A 20,565-nucleotide genomic window follows, 5' to 3' on the forward strand; every position below is an offset into this window, starting at 1 on the left:
TCAAGGTCACATGAAAGATAAATTATTTCTTCTTTGCTCTAAGCAGAATGAAATACAAGTAAGCCAAAGCACAAAAATAGACGTGTTCAGTTTACTCAGAAATAGTTAAAATCTGTGAAAACACAGATCCTCTGATACTTTTCACAACACAGGTTTCTACCTAAAGCCTAGCTGTTCCAATTTTGTTCTCCACTCTTACTCCTTAAATGTCCCAAAGTCCAAGGTAGATCTGTTTTCTCTAAGGGCAGAGGAGTGCTGGCAGGGCTAGGAACAAGGAGATGAGTGAGGCCAGTAGTAGCAGTAAATAGAATGAGATGGTTGTAGGGCTTGGAGCTGGGGGCAGACAGCATGAGGACCAGGATTCAGCAGTCAGGCAAGTGGAAAGTAGGAGAGCAGGTACAGCACACCGGCTCTAGGAATCCATCCACAATAATCAAGAAAACAAGATCCAAAGGGCCAAGAAGGATGGAGGGTTTTTTTTGTCCATAACAATGTTCCATTAAAAAGATTGCTAGTCCTGCTGGAAGTTTCTGTCCTCTGACATACTTGGAAAGAGTGCAACTTTGATCACATAATACCCACTTTCACTTCAGTGTGGAATCATTTGTTCAACTGCTTTCCTAACTTTCTTCAGGTACAGAAGATCCTGAGGTGTAACAGCTATTTGCCAGTTTATCTAGGGGAATGTGTAAGTCTCCTGGGTTTTTGAAGTGGGGAGAGGGGAAGATATTGTCATTTTGGAAATGGGACTGATGGCATAGAGCAGAACAGAACAGCTTCATCTTTGGAGACAATTCCTGGTTATACTTATATGTACGGTTAATCTGCTTTGAAAACTGATCAAAAATTATTTCTGTAAAGTTGGCAAAATTGGAACTATTATGTAATAAATTACTTTATGACACAGAACTAAAATAATAAGCAAAACATTATGTTCTCTCAGGAATAATCAATGCAGAATAGATACTGGAAAAAAAAAGAAAAAATATCAGAGAAGCATGGATGAAATCTGACAATTTATTATAAGAGAGATTACATGAGTAATGAACTAATTTAATAGAAAATAAGTGGGAGAATTTGTAAGTCCTCTTTAGAGTGCCAAGTTCAGCCAAAAAATGTCTATGTCAATACTTTGTGATTAAAAAACAAGGCAGACTTTCAGGGGTGTTTTTCATCTTTATCATAAAATTGAACTAATCTTTTTAAGTACAGAACATCATAGTAGAGTAGGGCCTCTCTACGCAAGAAAATATGTCCTTCTAGGTCTCTAAATAGGAATGTAAAATAAGTATACAGAAGGTAACCAATAATTAATGCGAATCTGGTGCCCAACTTCTAGTGAGAGTTGTTTTCTTTTTACTTTTGTCTGAATTTCAAAGGTTTCAAAAATTCATGTATATATACTTCCTTTTCAGGGTAACATTAACTATTATGAAAGGCCAGACACAAATCGGCAGGCCCCAAGTACTTTTGAAAGATACTGCATATATGTACCCTCTGTAATAAGTTATCTTACAGAAAGCCTATCCTGTTTATTTTGAAACTCATCATGATCACAAATAGAAAGATAATAGTAGATTTCTCACACTAAATTACAGAGCTGCTTCTTGTCCAAGTTCTGCACTTGCTTATCAACTAGTGACTCATGCAGTCAGTCTTATTTAATAACGGGCTTTGCAGAAAAGTGCTAAGAACTCAAAATTTAGAAGTTGTGTAAATGACTGAAAATTCTTTTAATTATAGTGAACATGGAAATAAGTGAAGCTGACGTAAGAAGACAGATTTAGGATGTAAGACAGACTTAGAAATATCATTACCTTTTGTTTTGATAAACATTTTGAAGTGTAACAGGCAACACCCTTTTGCTGAGAAAGAAGTAAACTGCTCACTTCTAGTATGGCTTTAGACAATCAGGATGCATTTAATAAATTTTACCTTCTGAGGCCCAAGTGATAGCTAATGGCTGAAAAAAGATTTTATACTTTCAAAATATGGGTAACTTTTCTATTTAAAAATCTCTATAATGTGTTCAGTTCAAATATTCAACCAAAAACCTATAAATTCTTCTCAGAATTTAGGACTGCATATGAACATTATTTAGTACAAAGTTTTTGCAAGTTAATGAATACACCTCCTTGATTTTATACATTTTTAAAATTTTAAATTTGCCCTATGAAAAATAACATAATACAGTGAATTAACACACAATGTTTTATAACGTTTTCCTGGCTATAGAATGTCAAGGAAAATGAACCTTCAAAATGTAAAGACTATTAATTACCTGGTTTAAGAGATCTTCTACTTTCTTCTGCCATGAATCTCTGGCTGCATTTTTCTCTCGCTCCTTTAACTGCAAAAGTTGAGACATGGCTGACTTTTTATCCTCTTCATGTTGAAGTCTTAACTCTTCACGAAGTTTAGAACACTCCTGTCTAAAATAAAAGGAATGCCTTTATTTTTAAAGAGAATTATTCCTCTCAGTAGCTATCATATAGTTATTCATGGGTTTTTAAAATATTCAATTAATTCTCCCAAAAAGTCAACTCAGAACAAAAGTTGATTATTTTTTAGTCAGGCTTATAGGACTATAAGGTAAGTTGGTAACTTACCTAAGATCATTTGTTCATCAGTTATTAATGGTAGAACAGGTATTAAAACAAATAAATCTTCTGACTTGAGGTTAGTATTTTATAAAGAAAATAAAATCAGAAAAAGTATTGAAGCAGAAAAAGAAAATAACCATTTCTCTGCATCTAATCAGGAAAAAAATTCATTAAAAATGCTGTCACATACCATATAATAGAAAAACATTTTTGCACATCTGTATAGATAAGATTACATTACAGAGTACAAAAAGTACCTAAGGTTTTCAGTCCATTTGATTTCTAAGTCATGGGCCATTCTGTCCACTCTGTGCTTCTCTTCCTCTTTCATAGCAGCAAGTGTTTCTTCATGCTGTTGCCTTTCTTGTTCTAGCTCACCCTGAAGAATAAAAACTTTTCAATGAAAACAAGTCTTCAAAAGCAAAGTCATTGCTGGTTATTTCAAATAAGCAGAATGCTTGCATTATAACTTAAATTCCTATAGCATAATAATTAATAGTGCCATCTACAATGATTACTGGAGATTTTCAGACAATACAGGGCACACATTTTATATTTTAAATGTCCTTTTGCAAGCTATGTTTCATTAAGACTTCTAATTTTGCAAATCCTTTTAAATAGTTTAAAGCTAGCATAATTAATAATCTTAACTTTCCATATCATGGGTATCTATTATCTTCACACACACACACACACATACTCACACACAAATTACATAGATATGTTATTCAAATTCACTCATATTTATATACAAAGGTCCGCTATTTATTCAGAACCGAAGCATTATAGCTATACCTGACATGATTAAAATAAGTGATAATACGATATAGATGAAATGCCTGTAGATTAGCATAAATCAAGTGGCTCTCTGGAGCCTAGGGCTAGAGGTGGCCTGTTTGGACAACACGGCAACCTTTGGTCCCTGCCAGCAGTGGACTGCTCTTCGGCTACAGCAGAAGAGGAACAGTTGTAACAATGACCCCTTCACGATCACCTACTTTCTAAGAGCATGTGTTGGAGCATTGTTGAAGGGCATATCCAGATTACTGGGAGAGAAGAAAGTCTGTTCAAACTGCCATTCTACACTGCTGACCTGACTATAAGCCATAAATTCTGAAAACTGGATCTGGCCATCTTAGCCAACTGTCCTTCTCACTAAGTATTCTGCCTCTAGGAACTACTACTTTTTCCAACACAGGCATAAAATGGGGTAGAATTTCTTGAAAAGTATTTCTTTTATTGAATGCAAAGTACCTTATTAGATATTAGTGGGGTAAGAAAAGAGGTAAAGAAAATTTGCTCTTTTTTTCCTCAAGTGTTTCCATATCCATCACCTCCTGGGATCGTCATAAGATATGGAGGGTATAGTGAGGAAACAGCCTTAGCAAGGTTTTAGTAATGTCAGAAACTATAAACTCCACACTACAGATTTGCAACTGTTAAACCAATATTACCATCATGGTCATCAGCATCTTACCCCTTATTTACCAAACCTGACCTAAGAAATCTTAAAGGGCAGATGCTGTCTTGCCCATGTCTGGATCTCCCAGAGGTACCAACAAGGTGACATACAGTCAAGGACCAATATCCACTTGATGGTAGGTACAGTTATATCACCCACAACCGAAACTCAGCAGGGAAGAGGGAGAAAAACTCCTATCCAGGCAGAACACCTGTTAAGGAGCCTTCCTAAAGTTGTAGTAAGCCATGATGCAGCACCTACATTTACTGGATTAAAACTGCCCAGCAGAACAAAAGATGAGCAGTTGCTAAAGTTTTGCTTACAGTTTTTACTAAGTTCTACTACTTGATAGGAGAATAATGTAAATATGTGCAAGGACCCTAAAGAAATGAACCTGATTCCAATTCTAAGCTAAAAAAATTAAATTTGAAATAATAAGAGGCAACACCTCCTAAGTGCTTACTATCTTACTAAGTACTGTGTTGTAAATGGCTTATCTCATTTAATTCTTACCATGGTGGTGTGAAGTGTATTATTATCCCTCACCACTCCTGCATTGTGCAGGTGGGTAAATTGAGGATAAGATTAAGTAACTCGTCGGCAGTGACACATTAAGCAGTGGATCAAGAATTCACACCCAACCAAGCTGACTTCAGGGCCCACACTCTCATACGCCTCTCTGAAGGAAGAGTAAGAACTCTCTGGATACTATCCTCTTAGTTCTAAAGGATGCTGTTCTCTATTTTCTGAGGAGATGTAAATACTTGCTCTGCTCCCTGAGAATGGAAGACCACAGAGTCTTTGGAAATTTGTAGGTCACAGATAATTGCTTTGTTGCTATACATGAGAATTCAAACACCTACCAATAAAAGAATTGTGCATCTTAACTTTAATGGGTTGAATTGTGATCCCAAAAAGGTATATGGAAGTCCTAACCTCTTGTACCTCAGAACTTATTTGGAAATAGGGTCAGTGAAGATGTAATTAGTTAAGAGGAGGTCATACTGGAATAGGGTGAACCCCTAGTCCTACGGGAAGGGTATCCTCCTAAGAAGACATGAAGACCCAGGAAGAAAGCCACTGACCACCGAGGAGGAAACTGAAATGTGCCACAAGCCAAGGAAGACCTGGGGCTACCAGGGACTGGAAAAGGCTAGGAAGAATCTGTCCTCCTAGGTTTCAAAGGGAGAATGGCCCTTGATTTTGGACTTTCAGCCTCCAATCTGTGAGAAAGTAAATTCCTATTGTTTTAAGCTACTTAGATTTAGTATCTTGGTAGCAAAGCCCTGTGAAACTAATACACTCCATACAATGTGATATTTACAATAATCCTTAAGCAAAGTAACTAAATATTTTTACCTTGCTGATGTTTAGATTATAGTAGGTATTCTAAAATTACCTCAGCATTTAACAGAGCATCTTTGGTCTCCTTCAGCCTGCCTTTAGTCAGGTCAAGCTCATTCTGAAGTCTCTCCTGGGTATCCTGAAGACTAGCAATGAGGCCTTCTGCAGAGCCAAGACCTTGTTCACTTTGCCTCACCAGATCTTGGAGACGGCCAATCTGCAAGGACATACAGCACTTTTAATATACTTCACTGCTATAGACCAGCAAAACAGCCACGTTTGTTTTCTTAGTCTTTTCTTTAGTGGTAATTTTACCGAATGGATCTTTTTTGATAAATTTGGAAGAAGCATTCAAATAATCATGATAGTTTTCATCTGTTTCCCCCCCATCAAAGACCTCCATATTTATGATTTCCCTCTTTCAGGACAACCATGTGAATAAATGGATAACTCAAGACCCCATTTTAACAAAGAGAATTCCTAGTTCCATCAAATAATCAAATCCCTACAAAAAGAAACTAGAACAAGATGAAGATATATCAAAGACAGAGGAAAAAATATTATTTTAGATAAAAATATTTTTAAAACTGCTTTTTAAAATGGAATCACTTGTACTTCATTTGAGCCCAGTTTTCCTGCTGGTTATAAAGGCAACTGATTTAGGTCAATATTGATGAGCTGCAAAATGCACATTACAGTAAGTTGTGATTTCTTCATTTCCATACAAAATTTCCTCACGAAATTGTTAAGAGTGAATTTATAGGGGGCGCCTGGGTGGCTCAGTCATTAAGTGTCAGCCTTCGGCTCAGGTCATGATCCCAGGGTTCTGGGATCGAGCCCTGCATCAGGTTCCCTGCTCAGCGGGGAGCCTGCTTCTCCCTCTCCCCTTCCTCCTGCTTGTGTTCCCTCTCTTGCTGTGCCTCTCTCTGTCAAATAAATGAAAAATCTTTAAAAAGAAAAAAAAAGTTGAATTTACACACTCTTGAAATTAGGAGCTAATAAAGACAATTTGTTGATTAGGCAGATTCATATCTTCAAGTTATGAGAACTAAAACCAATACGTGGAATACTTTATCTAGGAAAGTGCTATGTAGTAAAAATCTCCTTTTTATAAAACAGCCAAGTTTATCAAAACCCTATAGAAATGAAAACTTCTAATTTTAAAATAATACCTGAATATTTCTCATTGTAAATACAGGCATCACAAGGAAAACTGAAAACGTTCTCTTTCAGCCTCCTCTCAAATGACCACCCCTTTCCTGTCCCCTTTCCATGCACATGTTTATGTACTGAACAATTCTGGTAATGGTAACATTTTATCTTGTTATATCTTTAAAGGGATGCCAGCCTGATACACTGAGCTGGAAAGCTTCCAATTTTTCTGTGCTCTGAAATATTTTCAGTTAAAATTTATCTGTTTCTCAAAATTTTAATAAAAGTCATCCATTAAAATCCTCTGGGCCTAGTGCCTCTCTAGATACATGTTGGGAGTATTTATTTCATGGTTATAATTGGTTCTATCAGGTTGATCAACTACTTTGAGTCATTCTAGAAATTTAAAATATTATACAAAGACATCTTTTTTCCCTAATTTTAAAAATGTAATAGCATATTTACATTTAATATTCATTTACCATGTCTTAGAATTTTTTTTGTCCCTGAATTTATGCCCCCTTTCTCTAGTCTATCTAGCTTATTTGTATCTTCCCTGCTTCTTATGTTGCTCTGCCTTGCCATAAATGTGTCACACAGGTGAATGAATACTATAAGGAAGGTGTAACAGAGTTAAGGAGTATTGAACCTGGGGCTCTGCTAGCTCAGTCTGTGGACCCTTGGAGTTTGAGCCCTACCTTAGGGGTATACTTAAAAAAAAAAATCGAGTTTCAAGTTCTTGGTCTGCCACTATAAAGTAAGAATAATGATACCTACCTCATAGTTATTATAACATTTAAACTCAAGGACATATGGGAAAAGATTCTTTAATTAGAAAACAACATGCAAATACCAGGTACCAATCAGTAAGGAGGGGACGACCAAATTTATCAACATGGAGAAAAATCTTGTTACACAATCCAGGTAATTTTCAAATGAATAAGATTATATGTACAAATGGAATACATGAAAAAACTTATAAAGAACAGTATTCTAGCTATTACACAAAGAATTAAAAGTGAAAGTCTGTTCAAGAAACTAAGTAGAGACAGAATGAATGTTTAAAAAGAAAAAAACTTTAACATGCTGCACAATTAAACATAATAAGCAAATAATAAGTAACGAACACAACCAATTAAACTTTGTTTTCTAAAACATAATGAAAGTGGATATGTGAGGAACACATCTGTTGTCATATCAAAATCCCTTTTTGTCATGTGCAGCATCTACCTTTCTTCTCTATGGGTCCATATCAACCCAAACCCAGGAATGAATGTGGCATTTCCTTGAAGCATAAACCAGTTCGGTAATCTCATTCTGTTGGCCATGAGGACTGATCAGAGGCAGGCACATGGTATAAGTTCATCTTTACACAGTGATCTCCAGACTTTTAAAGGAGTTCCTAAAAAAAGGTCTTTTTCCAGTTGCACATACAACCTAAGAGAATGTATGACTGAAACAGGAAGTCAACACAAAAAACAAATCCAACTGGAGAAAAAGAGAAGCTGAGTTCCAGTGTAAACAACTTCAGTTCTGAATCTGGTCATGCCTGATGCTAACATTCCCCCGGGACTTTTCCAGTCAACATGATTCAATAAATTTCCTTAGGCTGGTTTGAGCTGGGATTTCTGCCACTTGCAGTAAAGATCAATCCTCTGACTCCTCTTAACACTGAAGAAATACAGTATATAGAAACCTCTTCCCTGGAATATTCACTCATGCATGCTCTTCTCTGATCCAATCTCTTTGCAGTGCCTGTGTCACTTTTTTATAAATTACAAATACAGACATGAGTATAAGCCCCAAGACCAAGCAAGCATCCACTTATTTGTACTCAGCATCCTCCAAATTCTTCGTGTTTCTCTTAAAATAACACCCAAAAATCTTTCAAGGGGTTACAAGGCCTCCTAGGCATAGACCCTGCCTCAGCCTCCAGCTTTCTCTTGCCAACTCCCTTCCTCGGTCTTTACGCTCCTTGGGGTAAGAACTGAATTCTGAAATCGCACTGCCAGGATTAGAATTCTGGCTTTACCCACTTACTATGTGACTTGGGAAAGTTCCACAGCTTTTTTGTGACTTGATATCTAGTAATTACAGCATGGGGTTACTGAGAGAATTAAAGGAACAAAGAGTATAAAGGAGAGACTATATAAAACAACACCTGGGACATGGTAAGAACTAAATAAATATGAATTATTATTATAGTTGTGATAACAGTCCCACCCACACTGGCAACCTTCAATTCCTAGAAAATTCTTGTGCCTCAGGGCCTTTGCAGATCCTTCCCTCAGTTCATTCCTGTTAATCAGCAACATTTTGTAATATTTGTCAGACTTGTTGTTTCTAAATTTCTTCTATAAACAATGATGAAATTTTGTCAATAATATTTAATTATTTGCTTCAGTTAAATACAGTGAAATTCAGGAGTCAAAGGACATGCTCATCTGTGCTAAATTCTTTCCAAGAAAATTATGATTTTATATTCCCATCAGCAACTTTTTGTGCTTATTTCTTTGCCCTTATCAACACTTCATGGTTTCAATTTTTATCATTAATTTTATGGTAATGGGAATGACATCTCATTAATTTCATTTCCCGTTTCTAAATTATAGCAGTTAAAATTATCTTTTTCATGTTCTCCTTTACTTCATTAAAAAAATTTGGGAATCTGTATATTTTAATATTTTGTATATATTTTTAAGGTGCTAAAGACATGAATTTTGTTACTTGTGCAATTTGCCAATCACTTATCTCACCCCTCCCCCATTTTTCTTCTCTCATAATTTTACTTATGGTGTATCTCGATATACAAAAATTATAGCTTTCACTGTATAAATATACTGTGTTTTTAATTTGTAATATTGCCATCATGTGTTGAAAGGCCTTCCTAGTCCTAAGCTTTGTCACTTGCATTTTCCTATTTTATTTATATTTATATTCATGATTTGATATGACATTTCAATCTTAGCCCATCTCGAACATCTCTGGTATGAGGTTGAAGAACTTCATTTTTCTCTCTTCTTCCATTTACATATAGTCCTAAAAGAGCACTTTCAGATTAAACCTATTAAATCTAACTTTTGTCCCACTCTTCCACTGACATTGTAGGAAGGTCCTCAGAGAACCCTTGATTGCATGACCTTTCCAGGTATCACACTTTGGCTTCTAATCATTGTGTGACTCTGTGAGGCCCTAGGCACTTCTACCTCTTGAAAAGTATCTGTTTTCATGTTGTTCTCATATCCATCAATTCTCATTCTCATGCTTTTGATTTCTCCTTCTCCATCTTTTTCCCTGGCTCTGTTAATTCAGTACTGGTGCTCCTCTTTGTTACCAGCAATCTTCTGGTGAGCTCTTCTGTGTTAACGGCTTCAGTGACTTCCTAATCTTTAGCTCTAAGCCTGGCCTCTCTACTTAGTTCCAGCCTAGATGTCTCACAATCCCTTCAGGTCCGAACAATTCAATATCTTGCCATTCTTTTGTAGCTTTCCTCCTGTAATACCCATCTTCCCAGAGTAGCATAATTACCTGTCCAAACACCTGAGCTAGATACTGGAGTCTTTTTCTACCACTTATCACATCAGGTCCTGTAAATTTTACTTTTGAATAATCTTCTCTACTCCCATGTTTTGCTTTCCTAGTCAAGAAGCTAATCAACTCTTGCCCAGACTAATATAATAGAATCTTAAGTCATCTACCCAACTCTAATGACCAGTCCCCTCCCCATACAACTCATTCTCCTACTGCCACCAGAATTCTTTTCCTGAGATCATCTGAGAGTATCAGTTGCTGCTCTGCTGCTAGCACTCTGTCATTAGGACAAATTCTGAAGCTTTGCTATGGCACAGTCACAATTTAGCTTAAACTTCCTTTTCTACCACATTTCTTGACAAGTGCCATATTGTCAAGTACACTAATTCTCAACCAGGGTCAATTTTGCCCCCAAGGACAGTGTCTGGAGACATTTTTGCTTGTTACAACTGAAGGGGAAACACTGTGGCACACACTACTAGTATCTAGAATGTAGACACCAGAGATACTACTCTACACCCTAAAGAATTATCTGCCCAATCAAGAGTGCTGGGGTTGAGAGACTGGTGAACTGAACTTCTACAGTTCACCAAGACATTATAACGTGAGTGTCGACATGATCATACTTACACTATTCCTTGTACCTATATTATCTTTCATCATTCCTACATCTGCAAATTTCCATTTACCTTTGAAAGGCCACCTTTCATACCACATTTAAAAATTCTCTAACATCACATTCTCCGGAGCTTTTCTGAATGCTTATGGTAGAGAAGCACTTCCTCCCCTGGAACTTAAAAACTGCATTGTATTTATCACCGGTCATAACAGCCACTTGAAGCTATGAGTTCCTTGACCTTTTGTCAAAGTATCCCTACCACCTAGAAGATACCATGCAGTCAATAAACATTTCCTAAATCATAAAAGATATGTAACTACTACTAACTTTTCTGGAGACCAATTTAGTAATAAGTGTCAGTCATACCCACAAGTTAATTAATTCTGACAAACAACTGACAAGTTTAAAAATGGACCCTGTGCCTAACATGAGACTGCACTGTGGCTGTTATTTTGATTTCAACCTTGTGAGATCCTGAGCAGAAGATCCAGCTAACCTATACTTGGACTCCTGACCCATAACACTTTGAGGTAATAAACCTGTACTGTGTTAAGCCACTAAGTTTTGTGGTAATCTGTTACACAGCAATAGAAAAACCAATAACACTCTTATTTATAGAAGTTGACTTAGTTTTTAAGGATGAGTTTTACTCATTCAAAAAATATTTCATTTATAAATACTGATCTCTTACCATGTGTCAGGCAGTATATCAACGGTGATAAAACATTTTATAATAAATAAATCCAAATGATTTTTAACAAAATACTGAACTCTATATATATGCTTAAAAAACTTACATCCAGAAGAAAATCTACAACTTAAATGTTATAAAAACATTTAAAAAGACCATAATAGTTAGATTTATTGACCATTCAGCCTAGTATTCTGTCCTCAAAGGTGATCCCAAATAACATTTGATGGGATAATAGGATTATCCTCCATCTGAGATTTTAGTTTTATCATTTATAAGAGTATCAAGATCCATCTTATGAAGATAATACATTCTTTTTTTTCTAAAATAATCATTTTCATCTTTATGAAGTACCCCCTAATTCTTTCCTCATGTTTTTCCATAAACGTATTTTCTATCCAATAAATATAAATGGAATAAACTCTATTTAAAAGGAAAAAACTTCAAGGGTACCTGGGTGGCTCAACTGGTTGGATGTCTGACTTTTGGTTTTAACTCAGGTCATGATCTCAGGTGCTCTGCACTTGGTGCAGAGTCTCTTGAAGATTCTCTTCCTGTCCCTCTCCTCCCTCTCTGCTCCTCCCCCAACTTGCTCTCTCTTAAATAAATAGCAAAACCTTCAGACTAGATAAAATGCAGCTGTATGTGTTTGGGAAGAGGCGCGTGTAAACATAAGGTTGCAGAACAATGAAAGGTTGGTAGATGGAAAAAGATATAACAGTCATATCAAACTAAAAGAAAGCTGGTTATGCAGTATCAAACAACACAGACTAAAACAAAAGGTATGATCCATTAAGTAGTTAAAGAGTTTTATATTTGTATGGATATAAAAAGCTTCTAAATAGTCAAAGCAAAAATTGACAGAATGTAAGAAGAAATAAAGAAATCCACCATCATAGCATCAGTTTTTTGTAAATGATGGGTCAAAAAGAACACAGAATATTTGAAGAAAATAAGTTAAAATCTTGATTTAAATGGACTGGCATACAAGACTACACTGAACAACTGGACACAACCAGAGTATTAAATTTCTTTCATGTGTCACACTAGACTTAACAAGTTTTAAAAAATTGTTTTTATATTATGAATTTCACAGTTCATAATTTTAAATTTAAAAAATTTCACCATTTTTAACAATGATGCAGTTAAGGTTAAAAAAACATGTCAATCTCACACAACTCTCCCAGAGAACAGAAAAAGAAGTCTTTTTTCGTTGTATGAGACTACTAGAACCTTGATTCCAAAACTAGAAAAGGATGATATAAAAAGGGAAAAGTACAAAGCAATCTTACTGAACCCAGGCTCAAAATATCAAAATGAATATTAGGAAACTGAATCTAGTTATTATATAAAAAGATATATATATAATCTATTATGGCTAAGTAGGATGGAAAATTAGGGACGTCTGGGTGGCTCAGTCGGTTAAGCAGCTACCTTCGGCTCAGGTCATGATCCCGGGGTCCTGGAATCAAGCGCCTCGTCGGGCTCCTTGCTCTGCAGGGAGCCTGCTTCTCCCTCTCCCTCTGCCTGCCAGTCTGCCTGCTTGTGTTTTCTCTCTCTGACAAATAAATAAATAAAATCTTAAAAAAAAAAGAAAACTAATCTAAGGTACCACATTAACAAAGAAAAAAAGTATGATCTCAATAGACGCAGAAAAATCAGCATCAGTTTGTGATTTCTTTTCAACTTAAGAAACTAGAATTATAAGAGAATTTCCTAAACTTGTTAAGGAACATTTACAAAATAAAACTTTAGAGAAGCATAGTATTTAACTGTAAAATGTTGACATCCTTCACTTTAAGAGCAGGAAACAAAACAAGAAAGCTTATCTCAGCTTGGCTGAGATCCTACCCAGCCAAGTAGGACAAGTAAAAAGATGTCCAGGCTGAAGGAAACAGCAGGAGCATGTGGAGGGATGAGCCAGGCAGATTCTTGGGGAGCAATTCTAATATGGCATCAAAACATTACCAGGGTGCTAAAGCATAACTGAGAACATATCTAAAAGGAAAATCAATTATGTGTTTCTTAGAATTCTTCTCAGTGAAATTACAGTGTGTAGACTGGAGAAATATTTAAACCATTTCAAACGGAGAGTAGACCCTGGGGGACCTTCTTGAGAAACACAGATGGTCGCTAAACTGCCTTTTAATGAGAGTGGGACACCATAACTACAAGGATCATATTCTGCTGGGAGAGGTGTGCAAATCTGGAGCCAACGGTGAATTATCTTGGACAAGAGGAGAGAGGCTGAGCCAATACAAATATAGCTATATCCCTTGCTTTTTCAAAGTCCATGTTATGCCACTTCACTTTCATAAAAGACCTATGATAGTACTTTTTGCTAACCAAAAGTAATCTGGAGAGATTTTCACTTTTACAGAAAAAGACAAAAAGCAAAATCGCAAGCCCTTATAGAGGCAGTGCAGTGCGCATCGCAAGCAGTGAGAGCAGCCCCGCCGAGTCCCTATCCTGAGAACACTCAGCATCTCTGTATCATGCCACCATTAGTTGTGAACTCTGTGAGCATCTTTGCATCTGTTAGCAAGAAGGATCCTAAGGTATCAGAAAAGCCTAAGAGAGGTTAGTTTTGGGGTTTTGGAGTGCTCAAAAGTTTTTCTGTATAAATTAATGGTAACTACTTATTCATTTTATACCATTTCAGCTTACAAAAGTTTTCACACGGTGCTCCACTTAAAAGCAGGGGCAACCTGTAACGGTCTTAATTCTATCATTTCCAAATGTGATAATTGGTGCCTTCCCTGGATAAATGTTTAAAGATAATTAAAGAAGGCTGAATGTAAATGATTAGCAAGCCCTGGGGCACTCATGTTTTGGCGTGGTTTTCCTGAGCAGAAGCAGAGTAATGAGAAAGTAGGATTTAAAGACTTTGGGAGAGATGATGCTAGTGAGGTAGGAGCAGTTGACAAGATGAGAAATGTCCAGACACGGACTTGTTTTAGGAAGAGCACTCTACAAGACAAGACTGTCCACATGAAGGATGAACTGGAATGAAGGACAAGAAGACAACAGGGAGGCTATTCTAGGGCATGGGTGAACCTAGGCAGTAAAGAGAAAGGAATAGAACAAATAATATTATAGTTTTTAAACTGTCTTTACATTTATTTTATTCACAACTTCTTGATTTATAACATTCTTAATATACTCTATTCTTAGTCTTTCCTAAGCTAAACAATACTATTTTCTTATGGCATTTAAAAATTATTTTAATGTCACTCTGTAGAACTTATAAAGTTATGTTATAAATTTATAAAGTCTCTCTTTTTAAAATAGAGATACAGTGTAGAGAATAGTAAGTCACTGTTTTACGAAAGGTAGATAAACCTCTTCTGTTTTCTTTCTTACAAAGTGATGTTATCCTTTGTTTCGCTTTTTCCCCACAAAGGCACCTTGGTCTGATGTTTTGAGTAGTAAATTTTTACCTGGTGAGATATAACCAACGTATTATGAAAAACTCAGCATCAGTGAAAGCATGTGGTTATTTTTATTCTAGATATTTTACCATCAGTGAGGATCACCGACATATACAATGTTACCAAATAAGATATTACTGATAAGATATAATACAGGTGATAAGCCTAAAGAATTCTTGCCTCGTGATTGGCTGTATTTAGCTTCTCTTCTAACGCTTCCTTCAGGTTTTCCAGCTCTTGTTGAAGTTCACTTTTATCCTCTTCCAGGTTTAGTTTCTCCTTTTTATATTGTTCCTCCAATTCCTTAGGAAAAGACAATAACAAGTATTATATACTTCAAAGACGCCAAGAAAAAGGCCATTCTGTTTTATATTTTGATACTTAAAAATTTTTTTATTTATAAGTATATAATGTGTTATTAGCCCCAGGGGTACAGGTCGGTGAATCGCCAGGTTTACACACTTCATAGCACTCACCATAGCACATACCCTCCCCAATGTCCATAACCCCACCATCCTCTCCCTACTCCCTTCCCCCCAGCCTCCCTCAGTTTGTTTTGTGAGATTAAGAGTCTCTTATGGTTTGTCTCCCTCCCAATCCCATCTTGTTTCATTTATTCTTTTTCTACCCCCCAAACCCCCCATGTTGCATCTCTACTTCCTCATATCAGGGAGATCATATGATAGTTGTCTTTCTCTGACTGACTTATTTCGCTAAGCATAATACCCTCTAGTTCCATCCACGTCACTGCAAATGGCAAGATTTCATTTCTTTTGATGGCTGCATAGTATTCCATTGTATTATATTTTGATACTTTGCTTTTCAAATCAGCCTTATCTTTAAACAATAATATTGGAGTTATTATTCTAATTAATCCTAAGGGCTTAGAGTCTATCAGTCTGAATCACTTATGATGTGGTTAAATAATTATTTTAAATGGTAAGAATATTTGACTTCTCTAGATCAAACTGAGCCAGCAACAGAAATATATGATGTAAGTGATAATTGGGGAGATTAAAAAAAAAATTCTATCTCTTGAATACAGAATTCTTTTATATTTACATTAAAAAAACACAAAAATCCAGGAACAGCTCTGGAACACTGGAACATAGTCAAGAATTACCAAGTACAGTGGGAAGTTGGGGGAGCCTGGTGGTGGGTATTATGGAGGGCACGTATTGCATGGAGGACAGGGTGTGGTGCATAAACAATGAATTGTTACACTGAAAAGAAATTAAATTAAAAAAAAAAAAGAATTACCAAGTACAAAATTAAGGCATCAAAAGAAGCAATACCAGTAAAATAGATACTTACTGAAGAACGCCTACTATTTGGCATGCTACTTAATACTTGGGATACAGAGGCAGTAAAACATGGGGTCTGTCCTTAATCAGCTAAAGATAACAAGCAACTAAAGAATATGTGATGAGAGTTAAACGAGTGTAAGAACTACGAGGATATACGGATGGAGAACTGGTAAGTTCTAGCTTGGTGAGGAAATCTGCACAGAGAACACAATCCCTAAGTCAAGTCTGAAGGAGTGCATTAGTAAGAAAAGGTGGTCAAACAAGAGGGAAATCAAAGGAGAAGAAACCTGTGCAAAAACCACAGCAGTACAAAGACCTGGTATGTTACACATGGCTCAATGTTTCTCTAGCGTAAGGTAAAGAGGAGTAAACAGCGCTCTGCGGTGCTCCAAGGCAAAGTCCAGGTTTGATGATTTGCTGGGATGACTCACAGGATCCGGCATCTAGTCGTACTCACAGCTATAGTTTATCATACACAGCAAAAGGACCCTAAGCATGATCAGCAAAGGGAAAAGGCAACAGGGCGAAGTCTGCAGGAAACCAGGCATGAGTTTTTAAGAGTTCTCTCACACAGGACTCTCCAGAAAGTTGTGACAATAATGTAAAATGCTGTCTATCAGGAAAACTCATGAGTGACTCAGTGCCCATGTTTCTCACTGGGGGCTAATGACATGGGTACCCTCTGACTAGCATGTGCCAAACTTCCAGATGTCAAGAAGGAAAGCAGATGTTCAGCACAAACCATATTGTTTGCATAAATGCTTTAGGCACATGAGCCATTCTTACCAGGGAATGGTGGAAACCCTCCTGAAATTCAAGTTCCCAGACACTAGCAAGGGCCAACATTGCCCTCTGCCTTTCTAAGAACAGCAGCTTCAGGCCTACTATGTTAACTCTTTTCTGCATGGATTCTCTACATACTCAGTTTCAAATAGAGTGGATAAACTGGAATTATGAAAGAAAATATAATCCCTTTTGATACTAATAAGGAATGGAGAATTCACCTTTCAGTAAATGTTCTTTAAAAGATAACTTGACATTGGAGAAAGACTATTCTAAAAGGAGGGTGGTTTGAGCTTATGCTCAGAAATGAGCTAGCTAGGCAAGAGAGGAATGAAGTGGCAAGTGATAAGTTATTTTGAGAAAAGAGAACGGTACAGATAAAGCTATCCTGAGTTTTGAGCATGTTCGCACACAGGAAATTCATGTCATCTGTTTTATAGCAACCACATTTTAAAGAAAGATTATAAGAAATGTAAATAGCATAAAGCAGATTTTTAGGAGGCTCAGAAATTGAAATTCAACAGGCAGGGGGATAATTAGGAGAGAAGTAAGGAGGCAAAAGTGATATTGATGAAAGATGCCTTGATTCTAGTACTTAGAATGTAATACAGAGGAATAAAAAGAGACAAAAAGCAGAACACCTGCAAGTTAAATACTACGAAAAGAGAGGAAAAGGCTAAGATGAATAAGGGACGTAGAAATGAAAAAATAGTAACAAAAAATACCTATGGAAGAGCTAACTGAAGCAGCAGTTACCACTAAACACTTCCCTCTAAATCCCTGAGCACTTGGCACATATGTATAGTCCGTGAGCACGCACATGCACCATGTAATTAAAGCTGTACAAATCTGTTCTGGAATAGCGACCTGGCACAGAGAAAACCACCACCACAATTTTGAGAAATAACATGTCATTAAGTTTTGTCTCCAGCTACATAAACATAAAATAGTAAGTTTAGATAGAAATAACACTCTAATAGGAAGTTTTATCTGAATTTTTAATTAAGTTCAGGTGTTGAATATTCTTTCCAAATAGCTGAATCATAAAAGGAAGAGACATAGAGGCAAAGATCTCAATTCGTATCCAACCTCTTCGATTTACTAGGTTAGTGGTACTGAATATATCATTTAGGTTTACTAAACCTACTTCACCACCCACATACTAAAATGACATTAGTCTCAAGTCTTAAATAATAAGAAATATACAATAAAGCTTGGGAAACTGTAAAATGCTATTACATAAAATATATAGCAACCATCATGAATACATGCCTATGTGTGGTGGTTAAATGTCTTGGGATTTGATATCTGAGACCTGAGTTCAAGTCCTGACTGATTCTTACTAGTTGCATGTGTTTGCACAAGTGTTTAACCTCTCTGTCCTCCACCTCCTCTCCAGGAAGAAAGGTAGAGCAATTAAGCCTATGAGAGTGTTGTGAGGATTAAATAAAACAGATGGAAAACATGACTGCAGTGCCTGGCACACTGTAAGAAGGATTAATAACTAACATTTATTTGTCACTATATGCTAGGACTTGTCTGAATTCTCAACATTTTATCTCGCTTAACCCTCATAAGAACATTACAAGATGGATTTTATCTTCCTTTGTCCACTGATGATCCTGAGGTGTGGCTTTTGAGACCCAAGATTAGGCAACTATAAGCCAAGAGCTCAGTGTAAGGCCCACATCTGTCAGACACCTCGCTTTTTCTACTACGCAACAGGAAGCAGACATCTACAGGAGACTAAGTGCTCCAAGCAGCTGAGGCTTCCTGAGGAGCACACATCGAAGATGCTGTCTCACGAGGAGACAGCTCAAGATCAAGCAAGTGTTTCTGCTACAGCTTATACAAGGTAGGAATGCTTCATATCAATTTAATCAACTACATTCCATGTCAACAATTTTTAAGTTACTCTTTGAATCATGATTTACAGAGTGATTATGAGAGAGCAGCCATCAGAATGAAGCAACTCATTTACTCCACAGTATGGGTCACACTGGATCATTACAGAAACCCCTCCAGTTTACCAACGCAAGGCTACATTGAATTTGTACTCACCACTTGCAGTTTTTTCTTATCCCTAATTGCATTACTGTGGACAGCCTCAATTGCCACATGGTGCTTCCAAGCTAATTCTTCCAAAGTCTTAGAATGAGCCTCATTTAATCGAGCTACCTCCCCTTCCAGTCTATTTTGCAGGTTTTTGAGCTCCATCTCATAATACTCTTGTTGAGTTTTCTTTGCTTCATTTACTTTCTAAAATTAAAGCAAATAAAGATCAATAATTTTTTTGCTTTTTTCATTACTGCTATTAGTATTCTGGATACTCAATAAATACATAAACTTGAAAGAACTGAGCACTACGGGATTTAGACTTTGGACATGAGATTACATCATCAGTATTCTCAGAAAATGACAGAGTAGCACAGGCAAAATGAATAATTTTAACACAAGTGATAAAATAGACTATTATTAGGTTAGAACTAAGTACAAGTTAGCACATCTGTGAGCTTAAGAGAAAGGCTTCCCGTATGTCAAAGCTGCACACAAAATGGCTTACCAATTTACCCACTCAGATGATATTATTCAATCCAATCTTATTGAGTGCCAGTTACATGCCTTCTAAGCAGTCACAGTCTAATGATGGGAAAAAGGCAAGACAGTGGCAATATAATTTTATAAATTCTATGAAAGGAGTATATATCATGTGTTGTAAGAATTTACAGTAAAGGAGCCTAACCTGGAACAGGTGAGAAAGGATGTACGTCAGCATGTGAACGTGTGTGTGTGTGTGTGTGTGAGAGAGAGAGAGAGAGAGAGAGAGAACCTGGAAGGGGTGGGAAACGATGTGTGTGTGTGTGTGTGTGTGTGTGTGTGTGTGTGTGAGAGAGAGAGACAGTGACACACACACACACACGCACACATACATCAGGGAAAGCTTTCCAGAAGAGAAAACATCTGAGTTGTTGATGACACATTCTCTCATTTAATTCTCACAAGCCCATCAGGAAATGAAAGATGAGAAAGTTTCAAATCTAGATCTGATGTCAAAAGCCTGAATTCACAACCATTTCCAGCATTTTGAAAAAGAAGGTAGTCTGCCAGGTGGTAAAGTTCAAGTAAGACAGGAAGACCATGGAGCTGAGCAGTGTGGACAGAACAGAAGATACGTGGCTGACAGTGGTGAGGGATAAGGCTCAGCAGGAGGCAGGAGTCAAATGATGTGAAAGGGTCTTTTATGCTAAGGAGTCTGCATTTCATCATGATAGGAATGAGAATCATTGCAATTACATAACCGACATACTTTTGACAACAATCACGTTGGCAGTAGGCTAGGAAATTGTAACTGAAATCCAGGCCACGATGACCTAAACCTAAACCTAGAATCTATAAAAGGGTATGAAGGCAGATGATGGAATAGTACATTAAAGGAGTAGAAAACCAACAGGACTTGGTAACAGATAAGAGGTTAAGGAAACAGTAATCAATGATGACTGATTTACCAAACTAGACCGACTGTAGTGCTACTGGTTGAAAAAAGGAGTAAAAAAAAATATAGTACTTTTGAGGGAAGAAAGTTCTAGATATGCTGATTTGAAATGTTTGTGAGAAACCAACATATCTTGTGGGAGTCAGAGA

General features: G+C 36.7%; 1 protein-coding gene across 9 annotated transcripts in view; it reads right to left on the reverse strand.

Moving 5' to 3' along the window:
* The window catches only part of FAM184A (family with sequence similarity 184 member A), a 115,931-nt gene that overhangs the window by 41,625 nt on the left and 53,741 nt on the right, over window positions 1-20,565 (reverse strand). For all 9 annotated transcript variants that reach the window (XR_007128103.1, XR_007128104.1, XM_047733409.1 and 6 more), the window contains exons 5-9: window positions 18,985-19,182; window positions 15,014-15,136; window positions 5,465-5,626; window positions 2,861-2,982; window positions 2,282-2,432 (exon numbers count right to left, since the gene is read on the reverse strand). Coding sequence is in view for 7 of the 9 variants with exons in the window: in XM_047733409.1 (XP_047589365.1) it covers window positions 2,282-2,432; window positions 2,861-2,982; window positions 5,465-5,626; window positions 15,014-15,136; window positions 18,985-19,182 (756 nt within the window). In the remaining 2 variants the exon portion in view is untranslated. The remainder of the gene's footprint in view (window positions 1-2,281; window positions 2,433-2,860; window positions 2,983-5,464; window positions 5,627-15,013; window positions 15,137-18,984; window positions 19,183-20,565) is intronic.

The sequence above is a fragment of the Lutra lutra genome, chromosome 6, assembly GCF_902655055.1.
Source record: "Lutra lutra chromosome 6, mLutLut1.2, whole genome shotgun sequence".
Taxonomy (NCBI): Eukaryota; Metazoa; Chordata; class Mammalia; order Carnivora; family Mustelidae; genus Lutra; species Lutra lutra.